This window comes from Carlito syrichta, unplaced genomic scaffold, assembly GCF_000164805.1.
Source record: "Carlito syrichta isolate Samal-C Ts95f unplaced genomic scaffold, Tarsius_syrichta-2.0.1 Scaffold308583, whole genome shotgun sequence".
In the NCBI taxonomy this organism is placed as follows: domain Eukaryota; kingdom Metazoa; phylum Chordata; class Mammalia; order Primates; family Tarsiidae; genus Carlito; species Carlito syrichta.
The window spans coordinates 268,363-291,092 of record NW_007252679.1 but is presented as its reverse complement, the minus strand read 5'-3'; the positions used below and the strand labels follow the sequence as shown (position 1 = coordinate 291,092).

At 40.0% G+C, this 22,730-nt stretch overlaps 1 protein-coding gene across 1 annotated transcript in view; it reads left to right on the top strand.

Moving 5' to 3' along the window:
- Positions 1 to 22,730, top strand: part of EGF (epidermal growth factor) — a 109,365-nt gene that overhangs the window by 67,222 nt on the left and 19,413 nt on the right. Inside the window, 7 exon segments of the mRNA XM_008065511.1 lie at positions 2,708 to 2,812; positions 4,495 to 4,718; positions 8,982 to 9,149; positions 10,411 to 10,560; positions 13,555 to 13,674; positions 17,796 to 17,912; positions 19,508 to 19,630. Coding sequence (XP_008063702.1) covers positions 2,708 to 2,812; positions 4,495 to 4,718; positions 8,982 to 9,149; positions 10,411 to 10,560; positions 13,555 to 13,674; positions 17,796 to 17,912; positions 19,508 to 19,630 — 1,007 coding nt within the window.

The window sequence follows — 22,730 nt, the reverse complement described above, 5'->3', positions numbered from 1 at the left end:
AGAAAAAGGAATGCTTCTACACTGCTAGTGGGAATGCAAACTAGTGCAGCCTCTTTGGAAGACTGTGTGGCCATTTCTGAAAGAACTAGAAATTGACCTTCCCTATGACCCAGCAGTCCCCCTATTGGTAATATGCCCAGAGGAACTCAAATCATTCTCCAAAAATATACTTGCACACGTATGTTTGTTGCAGCTCTATTTACAATAGCAGGCACATGGAACCAACAATGCTACCCATGGAAGCTGGACAGATTTTTAAAATGTGGTACATACATACAATGGAATATTATGCAGCCACAAAGGACAAACATATGAACTTCACAGCATCTTGGATGGATTTAGAGTCTATCATACTCAGTGATCTATCACAGAAATGAGAAACAGAGTACCCTATGTTCTCACTCATAGGTGGACCTTGAACAATTATAATACTATAAGAAAGGGATTGGCAGTAGTGAGAAACTGCCAGGGAGGGGGGAATGGGATTGGCAGTAGTGGGAAACTGCCAGGGAAGGGGGACACACCTCATCAGCAAGGGTACCTGCATAATGAACATTTGTATACCTAACCCTGAATTGAAAACTATATTGCTTAAAGAAATTAAAGACAATACATTGAGAGAAGAAAAAAAAAGTAGGCTTGTATAAGCCACCTGGAGCAGGACTCCCTAGCATCTTATAGAATAGGAAGCAGAAAATGGTCCTGCTAATTCTGGACAGGCATGTTCATGCAGATGTTGCCTACAAGAGCAAGAGGGGAAGCCCTTAACAGGTGTTTGTGAATTAAAGGTGAATTATATTTTCTAGTTTGGTAGAGAAATGGTAAACAGGCAGTATATGGGAAAAGGAGGCTCTCCTTATCCCTACTCACATCCACCTCTGCCTGGGGTTCCCCCTGCTCCAGGAAGCTGCTTGTAGCCCTCTTAACTCCTGAAAGGGATTGGAGCGTGATGGATGCATTTAGCATTGGAATCTGTCCATTTTTCTCCATCGTGGCTGTCATGGTTTTATCTCATCATCATCATCTCTTGTCCGCCTTGCCCTCTCCACCCTGAAGCCACAGCAAACTCTCTAAAGTGAAATGATGACTGCCTCATATTCTTTAGGTCTCTAACTATAGGACTGCACACATGTGTATTCCTTCACTCAGGGCTCCAGGGCTTATTACTACCCTTGGGAATCCTTCCCTAACCCACGCTCAGCTAGGCTACCCACCTCTCACCCTCCCCAATTCTTCCAATTACACTCTTTTAAAAAAAAGTCTTGCCCTTTCTCTTCTCCCAAGTAGGTTTCCAAACAACCTATTCCCAGTAGAATAACCGTTTATTCTCATAGTATAATACCATGACATTAATCTGCTGTTTATGCAGTTGATACAAGGCTGACTTTTATTAATTACACGTTTACAAATTTATTATAGTTTCTGGGTAATCAAAGACCTCAAAGGGTCTCTCATCTACTCTAAAAAAAAAAGTTTAGTTTTTTCAAAGTCTCTGTTTTAACATTATAGCTCTCTGGGACTTTGAAGATGAGAAACTTATTATTATGTGCTGAAATGTGTCCTTCCAATTTATATCTAGAAGTCCTAACACCCAATAACATTCTTTACATCCTTGCTGTCAACACTTAACTTCCTGGTCCATATTATCATTCCATTTTCCTCTCTCTTCTGTCTCCTTCCCTTCCTCCCCACTCTACCTCCCCTCTCCCAGCCTCACCTACCCCAGTGCTTGCTGAATTTTGAACCCTGTAAGGACGGAGACAGGGTTTTGTTTATGATTGTGTCTCCAATACCTAGGCCAATCCTTGGTACACAGTAGGCGCTCAGTAAATATTTGTTTGACAAATAAATAGAAAAAATAGGAAATAAGAATATTATACTCTGTCAGATTCCAAAGGGTTATTTTTTTAATGTAAAGATTAGCAAATAATATTCTAGTACAGTTGGCCTTCCTTATCTGCAAGTTCCATATCAGAGGATTCATCCAACCTCAGATAAAAAATATTCAAAAATTAGATAATATTAAAAACAACAATACAATAATACAAAGAAAAATACAGTATAAGAGCTACATAGCATTTACATGGTATTAGTATTATACATAATCTAGAGACAATTTCAGGTCTATGGGAGGATGTGCGTAGACTATACGCAAATACTGCATCATTTACGTAATACACTTGAGTGTCAGCAGATTTTGGTAGCTGTGGGGAGTCCTGGAATCAGTGCCCCACGGACAGATACGGAGCACAGCTATACTCCCATATGTCTTAGGATCATTTGGAAGAAAATTAAAGTCACATAAATCTCCTCCTGCTGTCCCTGCCAGCTTGTCTCCCTCCTCCCCACAGTCTGTGACTCTCGTCTGACACCTCCCTTACCTCTGGGTTCTGTTGGTGTCAGCAGGAGCTTGGAGGTTGGGAAGAGAATGTTCCTGCCTGACCACTAAGTCCCCTTTTACCTTATCCTGTCACTGTGTTTTAATTGCCTAGGATAAATATTGGGATGCTAATTGAAAGATTGTGTTTTAAAAATAAAATGTGTGGGCTTGTTGGTGCGACTTGATTGTGCGTGTATGTGTGTAGGGGGAGAGAGACAGGAGGTAGTCACATGCCCATCTGCATTTCCAGAACACGGAAAAAAAGTGATTTTTTGCTTGTAAAGAAAAGTTGCTATAACAAACCTCTTTCTATTACATACATTTTAGGAAATCTCTCATTGAAGGAAGTGATTTGGATGGAAAACATCGAGAAACAATCATTAAAGAGAATATCTCTCAACCAACAGGGATCTCTGTCCATCCAGTGGCCAAGTACGTATTTGTGAAATAAGGTAACTTTCTACAGAGGTCAGGTGACAATTCATGTTTACTATGCTGGTGTCCAAAATTTATCTTCAAACCTCAGGTGGTCAGTAGAATTAGAAATGAGAAAATCCATGAGATGTGTTCAAATCTGTGGCTAGCATGAATTCCTCATCCTTTGAATGTCTTGTTTTTTTATTCTTGTATAATAATTTTATCATGAATATGTCCTTTTATTTTAAGCAAATTCAATTTTTTCAAAAAAGACTCTTGCTGTAATTCTTTAACTGATTCGACTTAAACCCAATAATCTAGTTTCTTTAAAAATCAGATTTTTAAAGAAACTAGATTATTGGGCTTAAGTATTGTATGACTTATGATTTCTATTTAGAAAAATCATAAGATGACTTCAAATGATAAGTCAGTCTTAGATTTTAAACAAAAGGAAATAGAAGTTATAAAAGATTAGAAAACTCTATGCTGTTAATCGTGAATTAGTGACAAATTTGGGCTTAGAGTTTAGAGAATTAAGGAGAATAAAGAATTCCTTCCTGGTTGTTAAAAAGCAGGAATAAAAACCAACCCTATTTGATTTAGACTTGGAATTTCGATGGGAGATAATATATTGGTAGTAATTAATAAATGATTTGAAGCCAACCAAATGATTAAAACAGTAAGAATGTAACCATCTCTAAACAGGTCAATAAAAAGGCCACACTGACCTCAAAAATATGTGTCCGGTTCCTGATTTATGGAACGTAAAATTAACTGAGTTAATGGAGTGCATAAAACTGGATAACAATAAATATGTTCTCCCCCTTATGTTGCAGTTTTACATATGCAGTGAGTTTTACATATGCATAACAGGAAAACTAGCTAGTAAGATTTCATTGTACTTTGCAGCATGAAATGTTAATTTAAGAATATTACTCAGCCGGGCTCGGTGGCTCAGCCTGTAATCCTGCGCCTTTGGGAGGCTGAGGTGAGTGGATTGCCTGAGCCCGCGGGTTCAAGACCCGCCTGGGCAATTTGGTGAGACCTCATCTCTACAATAAATCAAAAAATTAGCCGGGTGTGGTAGTGCGTGCCTGTAGTTCCAGCTATTCCTAAGGCTGATACGGAAGGATTGCCAGAGCCCAGCAGGTCAAGGTTGCGGTGGCCGGGAGCATGCCACTGCCCTCCAGCCTGGGTGACAGAGTGAGACTCCATCTCAAAAAAAAAAAAAAAAAAAGAATATTACTCAAGCTCACTTTTGATTAGTACCATAGCACAATTTTAAAAATTAATTCCTTTTTAAATTTTTTTCTTATTTTAAAGATGTGGGGTACAATTCAGGGTTAGGTATACAAACGTTGATTATGGGGGTACCCTTGTTGATGAGGTATGCCGCTCCCTCCCCTAGCAGTTACCCTCAGCTGCCAGTCGCATCCCTGCTAAATTCCTTCTTTTAATCTAATGATCTGAGCCTTCATTCAGGATTTCTTGTCCAAGAGAAGCTTTACATAGACAAGATTAATGTTCTGTTTTGGAAAATTATTTGTCCAACATACAGTGCTATATTTTCTCTTTCTGTATTCCTTAGTGTACCTCTTCAGTATATTCTGAAGTAATTTACATTGATGTTTTCAATGATGAAAGAACAGAAGAATTTTTTTCATGCAGATATTTGTTATGTGCTTTCTTGATTAAAGGAGATTGTTCTGGACTGATACAGGGAGTAATCCTCGAATTGAAAGTTCTTCCCTTCAAGGCTTTGGCCGACTGGTTATAGCCAGCTCTGATCTGATCATGCCCAGTGGAATAACGATTGACTTCCTAACTGACAAGCTGTACTGGTGTGATGCCAAGCAGTCTGTGATTGAAATGGCCAATCTAGATGGTTCAAATCGCCAAAGACTTGCCCAGAACGATGTAGGTGAGGCTTTGGGATGGGTGATTTCTTTACCTTGACTGAATGTTGATGAGCATTAAATACAAAAAGTGTTCACACACACACACACACACACACACACACACACACACACACACACACACACTTAACCAGATGATGAGGAAGGAATAAAGACAGACAGATTTCTCCAGAGAATTATGAGCTGTAAGCATTACATTAACATTGGAATATTTGGTAAAAAAAAATAGTGTTGTATAATCATTCCTCTTTTCCAAAATCAGAATTAAAATCTTCTAAACTTCTTTAGGAATAAAAACTTGGTTCAGCTGTTATCCTTTCTTAGCTTTTAGAAAATGTCATTTCACAATTTTAGATATTAGTGAATATCAGTTGGTAACATGAGCAAAGATGAACAAATATAGTTTTTCCCTCTTGTATTTTCAGATTTTTCATAGGGTGTTATGTATTTTTATAAGTATCTTTAAAACACTGTAGTATATACTACCTGTTGAAAGAGAAAGTACTAAATGACTATGAGATTACATAAGCACCGGAAAATTCATTTTGACTCAGGGAATCTACAAAGACAGTATTTGAACTGGGCCAGTGGTAAACAGAAAATGATAAAACATTGTAAGTCTGCAAACATTGGCCTTTGTATGTTAGTATTGCCAGGATATGCTGACTAAACTTAATTCTGAATTCTCAAATTACAAGGGAGTCATTGAACGTTCTTGAGCATAAAATGTATATGATAAGATTGGTGTCTCAGGATAGCCACTTAGATAAAGTAAAGGGTTGGATTGGGATTTGGAGAGAAGGAATCTGTTAGGAGGTGACCAGGGGTTGTCCAGGCAATAGGTAATGAAGGCCTGAGTAGGAACATTGTCTTAAAGTGGAATGGATTAGAGTATTAAAAATTAATGTGGATGAAAAACTGAAAGGATTTAGTAACAGATTGGATATAGAAAATCAGAGCCAGGAAGTTGCTGATGATGCTTTAGAGATTTAAAAACTGGCCGGGAAGATGGAAAAAAAAGAAAAACAACAGTCTCTTTTGTTTAGGAAGATGCTAACAAACTAATAATCTGTACAAGTCATTTACTTTGCCCATTCTCTTTGGTTAGTGATACGTATAATTCAAAATTTTATATATTTCTAAGATTCTTTAAAGATTAAAGATACACTTTACAAAAAGTGATAAGCTTATATACAATCTTAGACTTTATCCAACCACTTACTTAACGAGTATTTATGGAGCCATCATAAGAAGAGAAGGTACAGTGGAAAGTAAAACAAACTGATTTCTGTGAAGTCTTGGAGTCTACTGGCAGAGACATATTATTTTAAAAATACAATACACAAATCATTGTAAAATTTTAGTTTGTATATAAGGAAGAAAAGGATTTAAAAATTTCTAATTGGAAAGTAAAGGCACCATATTGCAAACCAAAAAGCATAGCAAATATTTTGTGAATAATTTGCCTTGCTACTATAATCTATGACTAAGGCAAATGCTTATTGATGGCCATTAAATTTATATTAAATTATCGAAATAACGATTTCCATCATTACAGTGCCATCTACTGGTATATGTGTGGTGGCTTCTCAGCTGCCCGTTCAGGATTTTTAACGAGTGAATGTTACACACTTGTTACCACAAAAATGATAACTGTGAGGTCATAAATTTGTTAGTTGGCTAGATTTAACTATTCTACAGTGTATTTATACCTTCAAACATCATGTTCTACACAATGAAAAACATATAATGCTGTCGATTTTAAGTCATCTTAAAATGGTTGAAGGTATTTATTCTCAACTTAAAATGCAATGACTTGTAGCTTTTCTAGAAACAGAAAATAAAGATTAAATCTACTGTGGGATATTTGTTGAATCACCATAGCTAATTTTAACATGCGCTTCAACATGGATGCATCTTGAAACCATTATGTTAACAGAAATTAACCAGTCTTTAGAAGACTAGTGCTGTACAATTCCATTTCTTTGGAGCATTTAGAGCAGTCAAATTCATAGGAAAAGAAAGCAGAATTGTGGTTGCCAGGAATTGGGGGAAGAGGGAAATTGGGACTTGTTTAATAGACATGGAGTTTCAATTTTTCAAGATGAAAAACTTCTGGAGATTGGTTGCACAATGATGTATGAACGTACTTAACACTACTGGACTGTATTCTTAGAAATAGTTAAGGTGGTAAATTTTGTGTTATGCTTTTTTATCACATAAAAATAATTATAGCTATGTAAAAAATTCCCTTGCTGTATTTAAGGCTTTAATATGGGGCAAAAGGCTAAAGACTAAAAGGAATCTTGATGGCCCTAATCAATAGTGATGTGTGGTGGCTCATCATCTATCAGGACAAGTCATTTGAGTTTGCCACCAGTAGAGGGAGGCATTCATTCTAAGTCATCAAGGCCATTGCTCATTTACAAAAAAAAGACTGGGTGGGAATGAAGTGGACATGATTAAAGCTTCCAAATGCAGGCCTTCTTAGCTTTAGTCTCTAGCCATTTGCAATAATATATTAAAACATTTTCTTGTTATTACATCCTTTTTTTTGAGTCGAGGTCTCACTGCCACCCAAGCTGGAGTGCAGTGGCACGATCATGGCTCACGGCAGCGTCGACCTCCTGGGCTCAAGCAATCCTCCTGCCTCAGCCTCCTGAGTAGCTGGGACTACAGATTTACACCACCACACCTGGCTAGTTTTTTAAAAAAATTTTTTGTAGAAACAAGGTCACCCTATGTTGCCTAGACTGGTCTCAAACTCCTGGGCTCAAGCAATCCTCCTGCCTTGGCCTCCCAAATTGCTGGGATTATAGGCATGAGCCATCACACCTGCCAATTTATTACATACTTGAATACCTTATCAGACCAATTTCAGGGGCAGTAAGGTGTACTCAAAAGGAAGCCCACTGAGGGATCAAGAGGAGCCATGAAAATTGAGGCAGCAGCCCGGCTCGGTGGCTCAGCCTGTAATCCCGCACCTTTGGGAGGCTGAGGTGAGTGGATTGCCCGAGCCCGCGGGTTCGAGACCCGCCTGGGCAGCGAGACCTCATCTCTACAATAAATTAAAAAATCAGCTGGGCGTGGCAGTGCATGTCTGTAATTCCAGCTACCTGAAGGCTGAGGTGGAAGGATCGCCAGAGCCCTGCAGGCGAGGCTGCGGTGGCCGGGAGTGGCCACTGCACTCCAGTCTGGGCGACAGAGTGAGACTCCAACTCAAAAAAAAAAGAAAAGAAAAGAAAATTGAGGCAGCAGAAAATAAATGACTCAGAAATCTTGGCTAAAAGACAAAGAGAAACTGGGGGGGGTAGTCAAGGAAATTAGAAAATAAAGCTGGGAGGGAGGATTAATAGACAGAGAGAAGAAAGCTGGTGGCAGGAAGAGAGTGAAGATGTAAGGGGAAGAGGTAGTTGTTGATGGAGTAAGGCCCTAGAGAAGGCTGGAAGGGCCACATTGGAGGCAAGGCCATAGACTAATATTAAGGAAGAGAAGAGAGAAATGGCGGTGGGAGAGGCAGGGAAATGTGTGGGTGAGATGGGAATGTGGGCAGACACTTGTTCAATACCTCAAATGTTTAAAAATCCTTAAAACAGCCTGTGAGTTTGGTCTTCTGCTTATTACCATCATTAAAAATACAAGGAACCCACGTGTTCTCACTCATAATGGGATCTGATCATGGATCATGTGAGCACAAAAGTGGGAACAACAGACTGGACTAAAGGAGGGAAGGAGGGAGAAGAGATAAGGGGAGCACAAATACACCAGGTCCATTTCCGGGGGGAGAAAGGGCCTGCTGGAAGTCCCAACAACACCTGCATGCAATTTGCTTATGTAGTAAATCCCCACATGTACCCCACAACTCAAAATAAAATAAAATTTAAAAAAGACAAGGAATCTAAGATGAAGAGAAGTAAAACAACCTCCTCAAGTGTCATCCATAAATAGTGACAGATGTACTGAACACGAAAAATTCCCACCTTGGCCCCTCCTTCTTGGTGCTAGTAAGATAACCAGCCCACCTTCTCCCACTCTCCAGATGCTGAGTGGTCCCAGGCTTTGCTGGGACCTCATGTCACCAGGCACCTGTTCTAAGATGAGGTTCCTTCATCGTGTGGGTTCTCCTTGATGCAGGTGTAAGTCCGTGGCTCGTACCTAAAGAATGGATATATGTGTAGGAACAATGTGCAAGTTTCAAGCCTTAGCCTTTGGAAAATAGTCATTGCAAAGACAATGGCAGTTATTTAACGGATGTAAATCACTTCCAGGTCACCCGTTTGCTGTAGCTGTGTTTGAAGATCATGTGTGGTTCTCAGATTGGGCTGTGCCATCGGTAATAAGGGTGAACAAGAGAACTGGAAAAAATAGGGTATGTCTTCGAGGCAGCATGCTGAAGCCCTCGTCACTGGTTGTGGTTCACCCGTTGTCAAAACCAGGTACACTGGAGATGTTTCACAGTCGTCCCGTGGCTGAAATCCCTTGGCTACTTTAATTTTTTGATGCTGGGCTGTGTGTGGGGGGTTGGGGATTGGGGTGGGGGGGAGGATTTTGCAATTTTCACTAAACTGTAGATACTAAGATTTTCTAAGATTTCAACATTGTTGAAACTAAGACAGTCTAGTAGTTTGGTCATTTGGGCTTTATCCCTTCAATCTCATCTCTTCCTAAGTAGCTTTGTTTACCTGCACATTTCCAAAATTCTTGGGTTAAAAGCACTAAGGGCAGGTGGGCTCAGTGGCTCATGTCTGTAATCTCGACACTTTGGGAGACTGAGGCACAAGGATTGCTTGAGCCCAGAAGTTCAAGACCAGCCTAGGCAACATACGGAGACCCCATCACTTAAAAAAAAAAATCCAGGCATGGTGACACATGCATTGTAGTCCCAACTACTTGGGAGGCTGAGGTGGAAAGATCACATGTGTCCAGGAGGTCAAGGCTATAGTGAGCCATGATAGTGCCACTGTACTCCAGCTTGGGTGACAGAGTGAAACACTGAGTCCAAAAAAACCCCAAAAAACAAAAAACAACAAAAAAAGGGCAGGCAATTTAGATACCTGCAGTGGAAGCTTCTACCTCACTTGGGCCTCTCTGTACCCCTGAAGTGCCAGTGAGTGAGTGCCAACCAGGAGTAAGCAAATGGAAAAGGCATCTAGCATGCTATAGGGGCTCTTCTTTCTGAATTGCCCTTTGTCAGTTTGATTAGATTATGAGTCAGGAAATAGGAATCACATCTGACAAAAGAGCTTCTTGAACGAAAGTACTGGTTATACTCAACAAATACGAGTAATAACATTTTGGGCTTATCTTAGAATCAGTGGCTGCTTATGGGAACTCTTCGGAAATAGCCCTTTTTTATTTTTGAGTTGGAGTCTCACTCTGTCACCCAGACTGGAGTGCAGTGGCCGCTCCCGGCCACCGCAGCCTCGACCTGCTGGGCTCTGGCAATCCTTCCGCCTCAGCCTTCCAAGCAGCTGGAACTACAGGCGCATGCTACCACGCCCGGCTAATTTTGATTTATTGTAGAGATGAGGTCTCACCAAGTTGCCCGGCGGGTCTCGAAATAGCTCTTGATTCTCTCTCTGTTTAGATATACTTGGTTTCTCTCCCCAAAAACTATAGACTGTGATTTGCGTTAATGGCATCCTTTTTTTTATAAATCTCCAAACCCATCTGTGAATTTGCCTCTTTTCCCACTAGGAGCCGATCCTTGTTTACATCATAATGGAGGTTGTGAACATATTTGCAAAGAGAGGTTTGGAACTGTTTGGTGTTCATGTCGTGAAGGTTTCCTGAAAGCCTCAGACGGGAAAAGGTGTCTAGCTCTGAATGATCATCAGATATCAACAGGTAATATAATAAATTATGTAGCAAATTATCTAACCTTGGCTCAGAAATATAACTGTACATTCACCCCTCTGCTTTTGCCGATTTTTAATATTTTAGATATTAAAAGCTACCGTTTTTAGGAATGCTGAGAGCTTGTTTTCCTCTGATGAGTTTTGAGTTCCTTATTACAGACAAAATTCAATTGACCTCTAGTTGTAAGTCTTAAGCTCCAATTTCTCCATCTCCTCACGGACAGTGAGGTGGTTCCAGACTTGGAAATAAAGATCAGAGTTTGATTACCTCACAAAAATGTTTAGGGGCATTTTGTTTACAAGTTGTATGCCCTCAATTTTAGAGGCAGTACTATATTATCTCCTCGCCACATGACAAATCTTTAGATAAAAAGCAAAGGCCTTTCTAAAAAATAACTTTAGGATATCAAACTAGCATGGAAAATCCAACCTGAGAAGGCTTCTGAACCACTTTTTTTTTTTTTTTACAAATAAAATACTAATTTGAGGAAGAGGAAGGAAGAATAAACCAAGTGTGATGTGCAGCCAGTAGTAGGATTTGCTTCCTTAAAAGTGGACCCAAACAATTTAGGCTTCAATTTGGATTCATCTCTCGGTATCTTTCTACCAAAAGTATACCAAAGGTAATTTAAATTTGATTCAAATGTTTATCTTAAAATTATATTTATCTGGTAGGCGTAAAGATATATATATAAGTTAGGTAACACATTGACCATACAAAAAAAAAAAAAATGCATCTAGCTGTGAACCGAGTTGGATATTCTGAATTTTCAGAAATTTCTCTTAATTATTGCCTTAGATTAGCAGTTCTCAAACCTCTTAGTCTCCGGATTCCTTTACATTCTTAAGAATTATTGAGAACCCCAAATAGTTTTTGTTTATGTGAGTTATATCTATCAGTATTTATGTTATTAACAACTGAAACCACGCCGGGCTCAGTGGTTCAGCCTGTAAACCCGCGCTTTGGGAGGCTGAAATGAATGGATTGCCTGAGCCCGTGGTTTGAGACCCGCCTGGGCAACTTGGCGAGACCTCATCTCTACAATAAATCAAAAATTAGCCTGTAGTTCCAGCTACTTTGAAGGCTGAGGCGGAAGGATCGCCAGAGCCCAGCAGGTCGAGGCTGCGGTGGCCGGGAGTGTGCCACTGCACTCCAGTCTGGGCGACAGAGTGAGACTCTAACTCAAAAAAACCCCAAAAAAGTCAGGCTCGGTGGCTCATCCTGTAATCCCTCGCCTTTGGGAGGCTGAGGTGAGTGGATTGCCTGAGCCTGCGGGTTCGAGACCTGCCTGGGCAACTTGGCGAGACCTCATCTCTACAACAAATCGAAAAATGAGCCGGGCGTGGTAGCGCGCGCCTGTAGTTCCAGCTACTTGGAAGGCTGAGCGGAAGGATTGCCGGAGCCCAGCAGGTCGAGGCTGTGGTGGTCGGGAGCGGCCACTGCACTCCTGTCTGGGGGACATAGTGAGACTCCAACTCAAAAAAAAAAAACCCAAAACACAAAACTGAAACCAAATTTTTAAAATATCAATTAAAACTACAATAATAAATCCATTATCTATTAGCATACATTTTAATAAAAATAACTGAAAGAAATATTTCCTCCAAAGCAAAAAATACATAGTGAAAAGAATGTTATGATTTTACATTTATATCTTTAATGTCTGACTTAATAGAGGGCAGTTGGATCTACTTCTGTGTTAAATCTGTTATTATTTCTTGTCTTGGTTGAAGTCTTTGAACAAAATCTGTCCTCACACAGACACAGAGTTGTATTATTGAACAGTCTTTCGAGATGCTTTTTTGATATTGTTCTTTTTATACTATACCAGAGCTGGACAGTCATTTCCTAAGCTTAGCTGCAACGTGGAATCTGACATTGGCCATAGACACTGCCAGTTGTTTTCCCTGATGATAGGCTCACTTCATTCATTTTTGAGAAAATGTTTGCCAAATACTCAAGACTTCTTAGCACAATTAGCAGTCATTTCTTCAATTAAAAATCATGTTCAATAAAAAAGAGACTCATTTCTGTTTGTAACACAAAAATCACTAAGTGCTTTTCCTCCAGATAGCTATCAAACCTTAAGTATTCACTGAAAGTGTTTATGTATATTTCCCATTCTATTACACAGAATAGTAAAACACCACACAGTCAGTGGTTGAGAGCTTTCAAAGTTAATAATTCTTATTCCTTCATCATGATCTTTTTGTGAAACTAGATTTTATTTAATGTGAGTACATGGCAGTGAAGAGCACACTACTGGGAAAGTCTGCTATTACTGCCTTGATTCATGCTAAGGCACCATCCTTTTACCAACCATTGCTTTTTCATACTAGTATAAATAGGAACATGGTGAAAAGAGGCAATTAATATCATAGTATTAAGATGGAAAGAATTTTGACCTTTATGGACTCTGCAGTGGGATCTCATGCATCTATGGAACATAATTTAGAGACTGCTGTCTTCAAGAATTCATTTCTCTCATGTTCTAGGGATAGTATGAGCATGAATCTTATGCCTGTATTAAATCATGGTTTGTTTATGTCCTTTCACATTTTAAAATGCAGGTAAAATCAGGCTAAAATAAATGTAAAAACAGCCTCACAGAGGAGTGTGTATGGAAGACAATTTGGGGAGATCATCTTGCTAGCTTGTTCTTAAATGGTGGGCTGTGGTTATGAGCTGATTATGTTTCATAATGATTTGAGTATTTTACTCTTGTTTTTCTTTGTCAGTCCCATCTTTCTTCCCCATTGGCTCCTGCCCCCCAAACCATCATGTGCATGAGTGAAAATGGGAGAGGGTGTGGGTTATCAGGGTGAGGTTTTCTAGTCACCAAGACCCTGCCAGTTTACTTGAATCTTCTTACTATAAGAATGAATCTGAACTCACTACACATGAATAACCACAGATGTAAATTCAATCAAAGTTTCCTTGAAACAGAAATCTAAATTAATTGCATCTGTGCGCCTTTGATAGGTGATGAAGTTGATCTTAGTGACCAAGTGACACAGTCGGACAATTTATCCAACACTACAGAGTCAGAAGATAACATCATAGAATCCCAACACCTGCTAGTGGCTGAAATCATGGTGTCAGGTATGAATCATGAGTTCTTCCAATACAGCTTTGGTTCCAACAATTTCCATCCTACCAGTGAGAAATTCTGAATTTTCTCTCTAACTTAATGTTGGCTAAATCCACACAAGACTCATGAAGCCAAACCTTGGACGCAGGCCCTTCTCCTCTCCTGAGTGGTGTGCTTGAGAAAGATGGTGCCACATCAGACCAGACATGGACAGTACACATTGAGAGTCTTTGGACCGAATGCCCTTTCTAGCGCTATGCCTTGGAAACAAAGGTGAAAACAGAAAACTGAACAGATTTGAGTGTATCCTCATTCACAGCTGGTATTTTTGGTGTTTGGTCCACCTAGATGTACTTCCATTAGCATGAAAAGCTGATAGTAGTTGATAAGCAAACATAAGTTGGTTGCTTTAACCACTGCAAAGAGTCCACAAACAGCAAATCTTAGAATTATTTTCTTCTGTGTTGCACATTTATTGCCAAAATGTCAAATCATTTTCTCATTAGGTAACAACTCTAGGGAAGCTAAGTCTTTAACGTTCTATATTCACTTACAAGGGCTGATGGTTTTCCAACATGGCTTGGTTTAGCCCTAGCTCTTCAGCAAGTCCCACCCCTTCACCCTAGGTCATTGCCCTTCAAGCAGTGTAACTTGACTTTGAAACATTCCATTTGTTTATAGACTGAATAACATTTTATTTTCATAAAACGTCTGTGGCAAAAAAAAAAATTGAAAACTCCACATTAGGACAGTTAAGGAAGTGCTTTACCAAACTTTTGTGATCTGCAGGCTACTCCGTAGGTGTACAGGGCTCTGGGGACCTCTTGCCTCACATTACTAGTGTGATTTTCGGTAAGATCTAAACAGGTGCATATTTTTAGTCATAACAATAACTAAAACTTGTATGAAACTTTATATATACAGTCATCCCTCGGTATCCCCTGGGGGTTGGTCCTGGGACCCATACATACTTAAATCTTGCAGTGGCGCCTCAGAACCCACATATAAAAAAATGTAGATGGGTTTCACATCCTGCAAATACTGATCAGAGTTTGGTTGAAAACATTCCAAGTATAGGTGGACCTGAACAGTTCAAACCTATGTTGTTCAAGAATCAACTGTATTCTCTAATTTGTTCTTTATCACTACCCATCAGTTTACAGATGTGAAAACTGAGACTAAGATATGTTAGTGACTTGACTAAAGGTTTTAGAAATTATGACCGAATAATTAATTCATGTGAAAATAAGAAGTTCTAGAAACCTTTGTCACATTAGGAATATTATTCATTTAAGTCTGGGTGCTGTGACTTACGCTTGTTATCCCAGCACTTTGGGAAAGGTGGGAGGATCACTTGAGCCCGGGAATTCAAGACCAGCCTAGGCAATATAGAAGGACCTCATCTACACAAAAAATTAGCCAAGCATAATGGCGTGCACTTGTAGTCCCAGTTATTCGGGAAGCTGAGGCAGAAAGATCACCTGATTCCAGGAGGTCGAGACTGTGGTGGACCTTGATTGTACCCTACACTCTAGCCTGGGTGACAGAGCAAGACTCCGATAAAAAAAAAATATATATATATATATAGATATAGATATAGATTTAGCAATTTATTTGGCATACACTGTGCTAAGTGCCAGGGATACCAAGATGAATCAAACACAGTCCCAGTCTGCAAGGTCACAATTTGATGTGGCGATGACAACATGATAGAATAAAACATTATCAATCAATGTGAGTGGTATAGAGAACATTTGCAAAGTCACTAGGGATCCCTAGGGGTTCACAGAGCATATTTTGAAAAAATAATGATTGAGGTACTCAAAGGCTAAAGGAAATGACAGATGGGTGAGATTGGGGAAGGGACAAAGTGACCAAAGCTTTGGATACATATGTTCCAGGCAGTGTCGACTTCATAACTGGAGACTGTATTCTGCCTAGTGTAGAAGAGATGGAACTGATTGCCTTGGTGAAAAACACTTCATCTTTCCATACTCAGGTTGTCTTCTGTGTCATTTTAGTCTGTGAAGTGTTAGTTCCATCTAAATTAAGCTAAGGAGTCTAATTTATGTTTCAGAGTGAGATTCCACTTCAACTAAGTGTCTAATAGCTAAAAAAAACAGTTTGAAAATTCCACATTGGGACTGTAGAATACAGTCTGAAATTCCTGACGTGGTCTGTTGGACCCTGCTGGCATTACTCTTTAGACGCCACCCCAGCCTCTACAAGACCCACCAGCCCTTCAGTCCTTGACTTTCTAGGGTCCGCTTTAGTTACGCTGGCTTTGTCTGTAATGTACACAAAATGTTTTCTCAACCCTTAGTGCGCTTTTTCACTCCTCTGAGTGCTGCATGTCCTTCCTGTCTCTGGCTCAGAAAGCCTTTCAGTCTCTGACCACGTGAATTTGTCTATTACGACTCTCTTAGAATCTCACTACTGCCCCTTGGTTGTACTTACCACACTCGTATTTCAATCATTCATTATTCAAGACTGAAGAGGACCGTGTCAATATTCCTCACCACTATATTTTTGGCTCTCAGAAAGGCCAGGTTCATAGTAGGTCCTTTTGAATGAATTTTATTAGTTTACTTAACAGGGCCTGGAGTCTCTTCTGGTGTGATATTTATCATTTGGGTTGTCACAAAATTCTTCTTTATTACGCTTATTTAAATACCTTTTTTAAAAAAATGCTTGATCAAAGGGGGGTTTTTTAAATCACTTTTTCTTCAGTCCTTAGCACCATCATGAAAAATAGACCTGGCAGAAATGGTTGTCCATATTTTAGAGAAGAGGACTCCAAGAGCAGGCATTTTTTTCCAGAGCTCATTTGAACTGAGGCAGAAAAAAAATGTTGGCTGTGGCCCATCCCTCCTACAACTGCATAAGCATTGCTTTTCATTACTCACAGCTGCCTTGGGGTTTGCAAGTTACCAAATAAATCCTGAATCATATTCTAATTTAAGATAATTCTGCAAGTGACTTAAAATGTCTTAGGTAATTGGATACTGTCTGCTCTACACTCTGAGCAGTCTTGTGATTTGGAAGCTAGTCTTCCAAATAAATGCTGAATTAAATGGATAATTGATTTGGTCTGAACTTATCCTTCTCTGAGAGTCGTGAGTGACAAGGGATGACCAAGCAAGCATGAAAGGCATATGCTCCCACAAGAGAAATTTTCTCGCTCAAGTAGCTAAGCAAATCAAATGCAATTACCCAACGTCTGCATCCACATGGCACCTGAAACCTACTTAGATCATTTAACCTTCTTTAATTTATGGGCAAGTTTGAAGGGTTTCTTTTATCTCTTTTGTACTCAGATGAGCAAACTTACCAGTGAATAGACAGATGATAGTTTATATCCTACTGTGGTATGTCAAACCTTTCCAACTCCAAAAAAAGAGGGGAGAGGGTGGCCTTTAGAGGATCATGACATACATAAGTAGTTAAAGCAAAGAAGAATGCCCATCTTGCTTGTGTTTATGGCTCATCGTGTAACCCTGTCCCCCGGGGCATTTGCATTTCAATGGAGTATGAAATGAAACCATCCATTTACAGAATTTAACTTGTATGGTTCCTGACTTTGTAAAAGCGCCTTGAGGTTTGCAAGTCACTGCATAAATCTTGATAAAAAATACCCATAGTGACATACATAGGCTATTATATATGATATTAGTAAATTGACCATAAATCTTTTTTATGATGGAATCTCTTTGCCATGTGGGTGCACAGAGCTACTTGCTACTTATTAATCTGTGTGTCTTTGGGAGATAAGAATCAATGGACTCCTTTGGTGTGTCAAAATGGTTGGGAATTTTCAAAATAAGCAGCAATTAACCTTTAGACTTATAGTGATTTTATAGTTCAAATTTGCAAGTGCTTTTAAAAAATCAGAAGTAAGTTTATACCAAATAGTTCCTTAAGACTCAGGTTTGTTTAGAGCATTTGAACAGAAATATGACTTATGCATCTTTTGATGTTGATATAGTTTATAGGTTAACAAAGCATTTTTGTTTGGAGATTGACCTGTCCAGTACTGAGGGAAGAAGTGCTGTACTGTAGAACCCAGAACATTAAAGTTTATTTTCTCCTCTAAGGCTTGGAAATAACTGCGTAGGGTTCTCACTGTTTGCAGATCGGGATGACTGTGCTCCCAGAGGATGCAGCAAGTATGCTCAGTGCATTTCAGAGGGAGAAGATGCCACATGTCAGTGTTTGGAAGGATTTTCTGGGGATGGAAAACTGTGTTCTGGTAAGAACAAAGGCCAAATACGCATATTTGGACAATAGTGAACCAGAAGCATTCTTTCTATTATTACTGACTCAAAATCTCCAGAAGAATTTATGTAACCAGCAGGTTTGAATAAGTTATTTTATGTTAGCTTAAAAAAAATAATGAACGGGTTGAGGCGGGAGAATTGCTTGTGCCCAGGAATTCGAGGCCAGTCTGGGCAACATAGCAAGTTCTCATCTCAACAATAAGTACAAAAATTAGCCAGGTATGGTTGCACGTACCTGTAGCCCCAGCTACTTGGGTGGCTGAGGTGGGAGGATCGCATGAACCCAGAAGATCAAGGCTGTGGTGAGCTAGGATTGCACCATTGCACTCCAGCCTGGATGACAGTGTGAGATCCTCTTTCAAAATAACAATAATAATAATAATAATAATAATAATAATGGATGGCATGCATAGAAGATATGAGACATATAAATATATTTACATATAATATAACATGTTACACTGAGTTTATATTAACAGTGTATAATATTTGCCATTGACAATTAAGGGGACGAAATTATAATCAGCTTTAGAAGCATAAATGTGAGTTTAAGTCAAATTTATGAATTCACCAATTCCAATGAAAACACAAATTTAGCCAGGTTCGTCGGCTCAGCCTGCAATCCCGCGCCTTGGGAGGCTGAGGTGAGTGAATTGCCTGAGCCCGTGGGTTTGAGACCCGCGTGGGCAACTTGGCGAGACCTCATCTCTACAATAAATCAAAAATTAGCTGGGCGTGGTAGCGCGCGCCTGTAGTTCCAGCTACTTGGAAGGCTGAGGCGGAAGAATCACCGGAGCCCAGCAGGTCGAGGCTGCGGTGGTCGGGAGCGGCCACTGCACTCCAGTCTAGGCGACTGAGTGAGACTCCAACTCGAAAAAGAAAAAAGAAAACACAAATTTGTACCTCCCAGAAATCTAGTCCATAAGTTTTAGTAAAATCAATAGATTGTGATGAATAACTTCCTCTTCTATGTCGATGGCCTCAAAAATATAAGATAAAGATCTCATTTCTTATGGTCTGACACTGACAAGAAAGATCTCATTTCTTATGGTCTGACACTGACAAGAAGTGATTTATTATACATACTTAGCTAATCAGACAGGTGGGAACTCTATAAAAATGGATTTGGAAGGAGAACCGGGCATGGTGGCTCATGCCTGTGATCCTAGCACTTTGAGACCAAGGCCAGAGTATTGCTTGAGCCTAGGAGTTCGAGATCAGCCTAGGCAACATAGTGAGACCATCTCTACAAAATGTCAAAAAATTAGCCAGACATGGTGGCGTGTATCTGTAGTCCCAGCTACTTAGGAGGCTAAGGTAGGAGGATTGATTGAGTCTAGGAGTTTGAGGCTGTGATGAGCCGTGATCAAATATACATATATATTTGAATATATATATATATTCAGAAGTGAACTTTGCATCCAAGGTGCAGGGTTTGCATTATGTTTGCCAGAAGTACCTGTAAAGGGCAGCATAATGAAATATAAGATTATGCTTATTCTTTTTTGCTATTTTCATTTACACCAGGGTTGCCTAAATATTTCACTAGTTCATAATCTTGCCACAGATATAGATGAATGTGAGATGGACATCTCAGCGTGCCCTCCCACCTCCACCTGCATCAACACTGAAGGTGGATATGTCTGCCGGTGCTCAGAAGGCTACCGAGGAGATGGAATTCACTGTCTTGGTAAGAGAGTGCGCGTGTGGAGGGAGGAGGGGAGAGGTAGGACTCAGAAATCAAGAAACTCTTGGGTGTGGTGGGCAGAGAGAAGACAGGAGATAATTGGGGTGACACACATGTCAAGACTGAAAGAGGAGCTCTGCAGCCTGTTCACACTGACATTTTAGCTCTCGGTGAACAGTTAAGTTCGTGCCCTTGTGCTGTTACTGCACTCGTTGGCTTCCAGCCTCTTTGCATTTTGCTTATCCTTCTGTCTTTCTAATTCTTTCTCCCGGGAAAAATTCTTTCTCTGAGCCACACCAATGGCTCCTCAATATTCTACCCCTTGAGCCATCATGGAGGGAGTTTAACAACATTTCTTTGTCACTGAATTTGGCAAGGGAAATCTGGTGAACTGCAGGGCCGATGAGGGGGATGTCACTGCTGTGTGCATAAAGAAAAGGAGGTATGGGCTCCTGGCGGGAGTTCTTGATAATCAGTGAGGGGGAAAGTCAAGCCACTGACATTTAGCTCGAAGTAAAGGATTAAAACCTCTTTCGTGATCACCATCCTCTGCCAAGGCCAGGGTGTGGCATGTTGGGCTAGGAGATTGCTTTGTGGATGACAGGGGCATCACCACACAAATGAAAACCTGCCTGAAGCCATCCCAGGCCTAGTGAAGTGGTCTGAAGTTTTACAGGGCTTGACAATTTCTCTTTAGTATTTTCCTTCTCCTGAAAAAACAAAAATCTTTCCACAGTGAGGGACAGATGCCCTGATAAGAAACTCAAATGATATGATTTCTTCCCACATGCTAAAATTAAAGATGAGATATCAATCATAACTATCAGTTTTCGAGATCTGGTTGATTTAAATCAGACCTTTATCAGATTAGTTTCGTGGAATCCACAGACATCTGTAACTGCTCTTTTAAGCACATATTTGGCTGTCAGTCAGGAAAATGTCACTGCTCTAATTAAGCAGGCTCATAGATAATTTAGACAAACAGACTTTATATTTAATTTCCTTTGAACAGAAAGGAAGGGTTCCTTTCTTGAATGTTTAAACTCGTTAGACACTGAGTTCTCTGTTACTAACCCACCTCCTTCCAGTATAAGCATGCAACTGGATGTCATGGCCCTGCCTGCCTCGTGGACATGAGGTCCTTAGGCATGGAAGCAGAGGACTTGTTCCTGTTTCTATCTCTCCCTCCCTTCTAGAAACATAGATAGAAAGATAGATGGATGAGCTAGATAGATAGATACATACATAGATAGATACATAGAAAGATACATACATACATACATACATACGAGGTCTGACAATTAAGTTTGTGAGCTCATCCTAGAAAAAATACGACATACCTTATTGCTGAATATTACTACGGTCACCTCCGAAGTACTCCCCTTAGGAAGCTATGCACTGACACCTGTACCTAGTCCACTTATCAAAGCAATTTTGGAACTCTTTCTGGACCATCAGAGCTGACATCATATTACTCTTGATGTCCTAAATGCTATGAAAATGCTTCCTTTCAATATTTCCTTTACCTTCCAGTAAAGAAAAAAGTCACTGGGAGCTAGATCAGGTGAGTAGGGAGAGTATTCCAATACAGTTACTTGTTTACCAGCTAAAAACTCCCTCACAGACAGTGCTGTGTGAGCTGTGTATTGTCATGATGCAAAAGCTCCTTTGGGACCATGTTTGCACACACCTTTCTCATGCCAAGATTTTCAGTTAAGATTTTCCTAACTGTTTCTCTAACAATGTTTCTTTGGTCTGCTATACGTCTCACAGTCAGCCAACAATTTTGACACAGAACTCGTTGATTTTTGCAATGTTTTCCTCAGTTCTGCTCGTTACTGACCATCCTGACCTCTCTTCATCAGTGACACTTTCTGCCCCCTTAGCAAAATGTTTAATGCATTTGTACACAGTCATTTTCTTCATGGCACTATTCCCATAAACTTGGACTAGTTTGTCCCTGACTTCACTTCCACTCTCACCAAGTTTAACAAGAAATTTAATGTTTGTTTATTGCTCTAATTCAAGCTCTGACATTTTCACAACAACACACAAAAATATGCAACAACAATAATGAATGCCACTCAGTAAGACACTGTCGCACATCAACACAAACACAGTTGTGAGACACTGATATACTAAGGTTATGAAACTTGACTGAGTTGCTTGTACAGTGCTGCCAATGTAAACACATGGTGGCAAATTCGTGAAGTTAATTGTCAGACCTTATACATACATACATACATACATACATTCATACATACATACATACATAGATGTAATGCTTCAAACTATGCCTGGCACACAGTAAGTACTATATACAAGTACTGTTATTCTTCTTATCACGGAGAGTAGTTGGGTTTCTTGGCCAAGCATACATCTTTGTTTTTTGCATCTTGGAAAAGCTCTCTCTTTCTCTCAAGGTGGTAGTTTATTGAGATTATAACAGAAAGTCAGTTACAAAAAATCAAGTTAGGCCACCCAGAATAGCTATTATAAATAATCAGGCCCTATTAGGTGCAAGGGCACAGTAAGAGGAACTGTGAGGGATACCGGGATGTGGAGGGCAGTTTTTGCCTGCGGGGACAATGTGATCTAAAAGAAATACAGCCATGATAAGTAGTAAAGAAAAGTGCTATCGTGAGAAGTAAGAACCAGAGTGGAAGTTCAGAACTGGGAGACAGAGCTGTTTGAGGCATTGGGAAAGACTTCACGCAGGAAGGTTTGTCTCGGAAGACCATAGGGATGAGTAAATCTCATAAGGTGGAAATGTGGGGGTTGGGGAGCATTCAGCATGAAGAAATCACACATCTCATTTGGGGGGTGGAAAATAGCTAGTTGAGCACCAAGTATAGGTTATGTGTGGGAGAATAGAAACTGAGGCTGCTAAGGCTGTGTTTGCCATAACTAAATATCATAGACGATGGTGGCTTAAACAACAGGAAGGGATCATCTCATGGTTCTGGAGGCCAGGAGGCCAAGATCACGGTGCTGGTGGATTCAGTTTCTGGTGAAGGATCTCTTCCCTGGCTTGCAAGTGGCCACGTATGGGGAGAGAGGGGAGGGGAGGGAAGGGAGAGTGGAGGGGAAGGAAAAGGGGAGG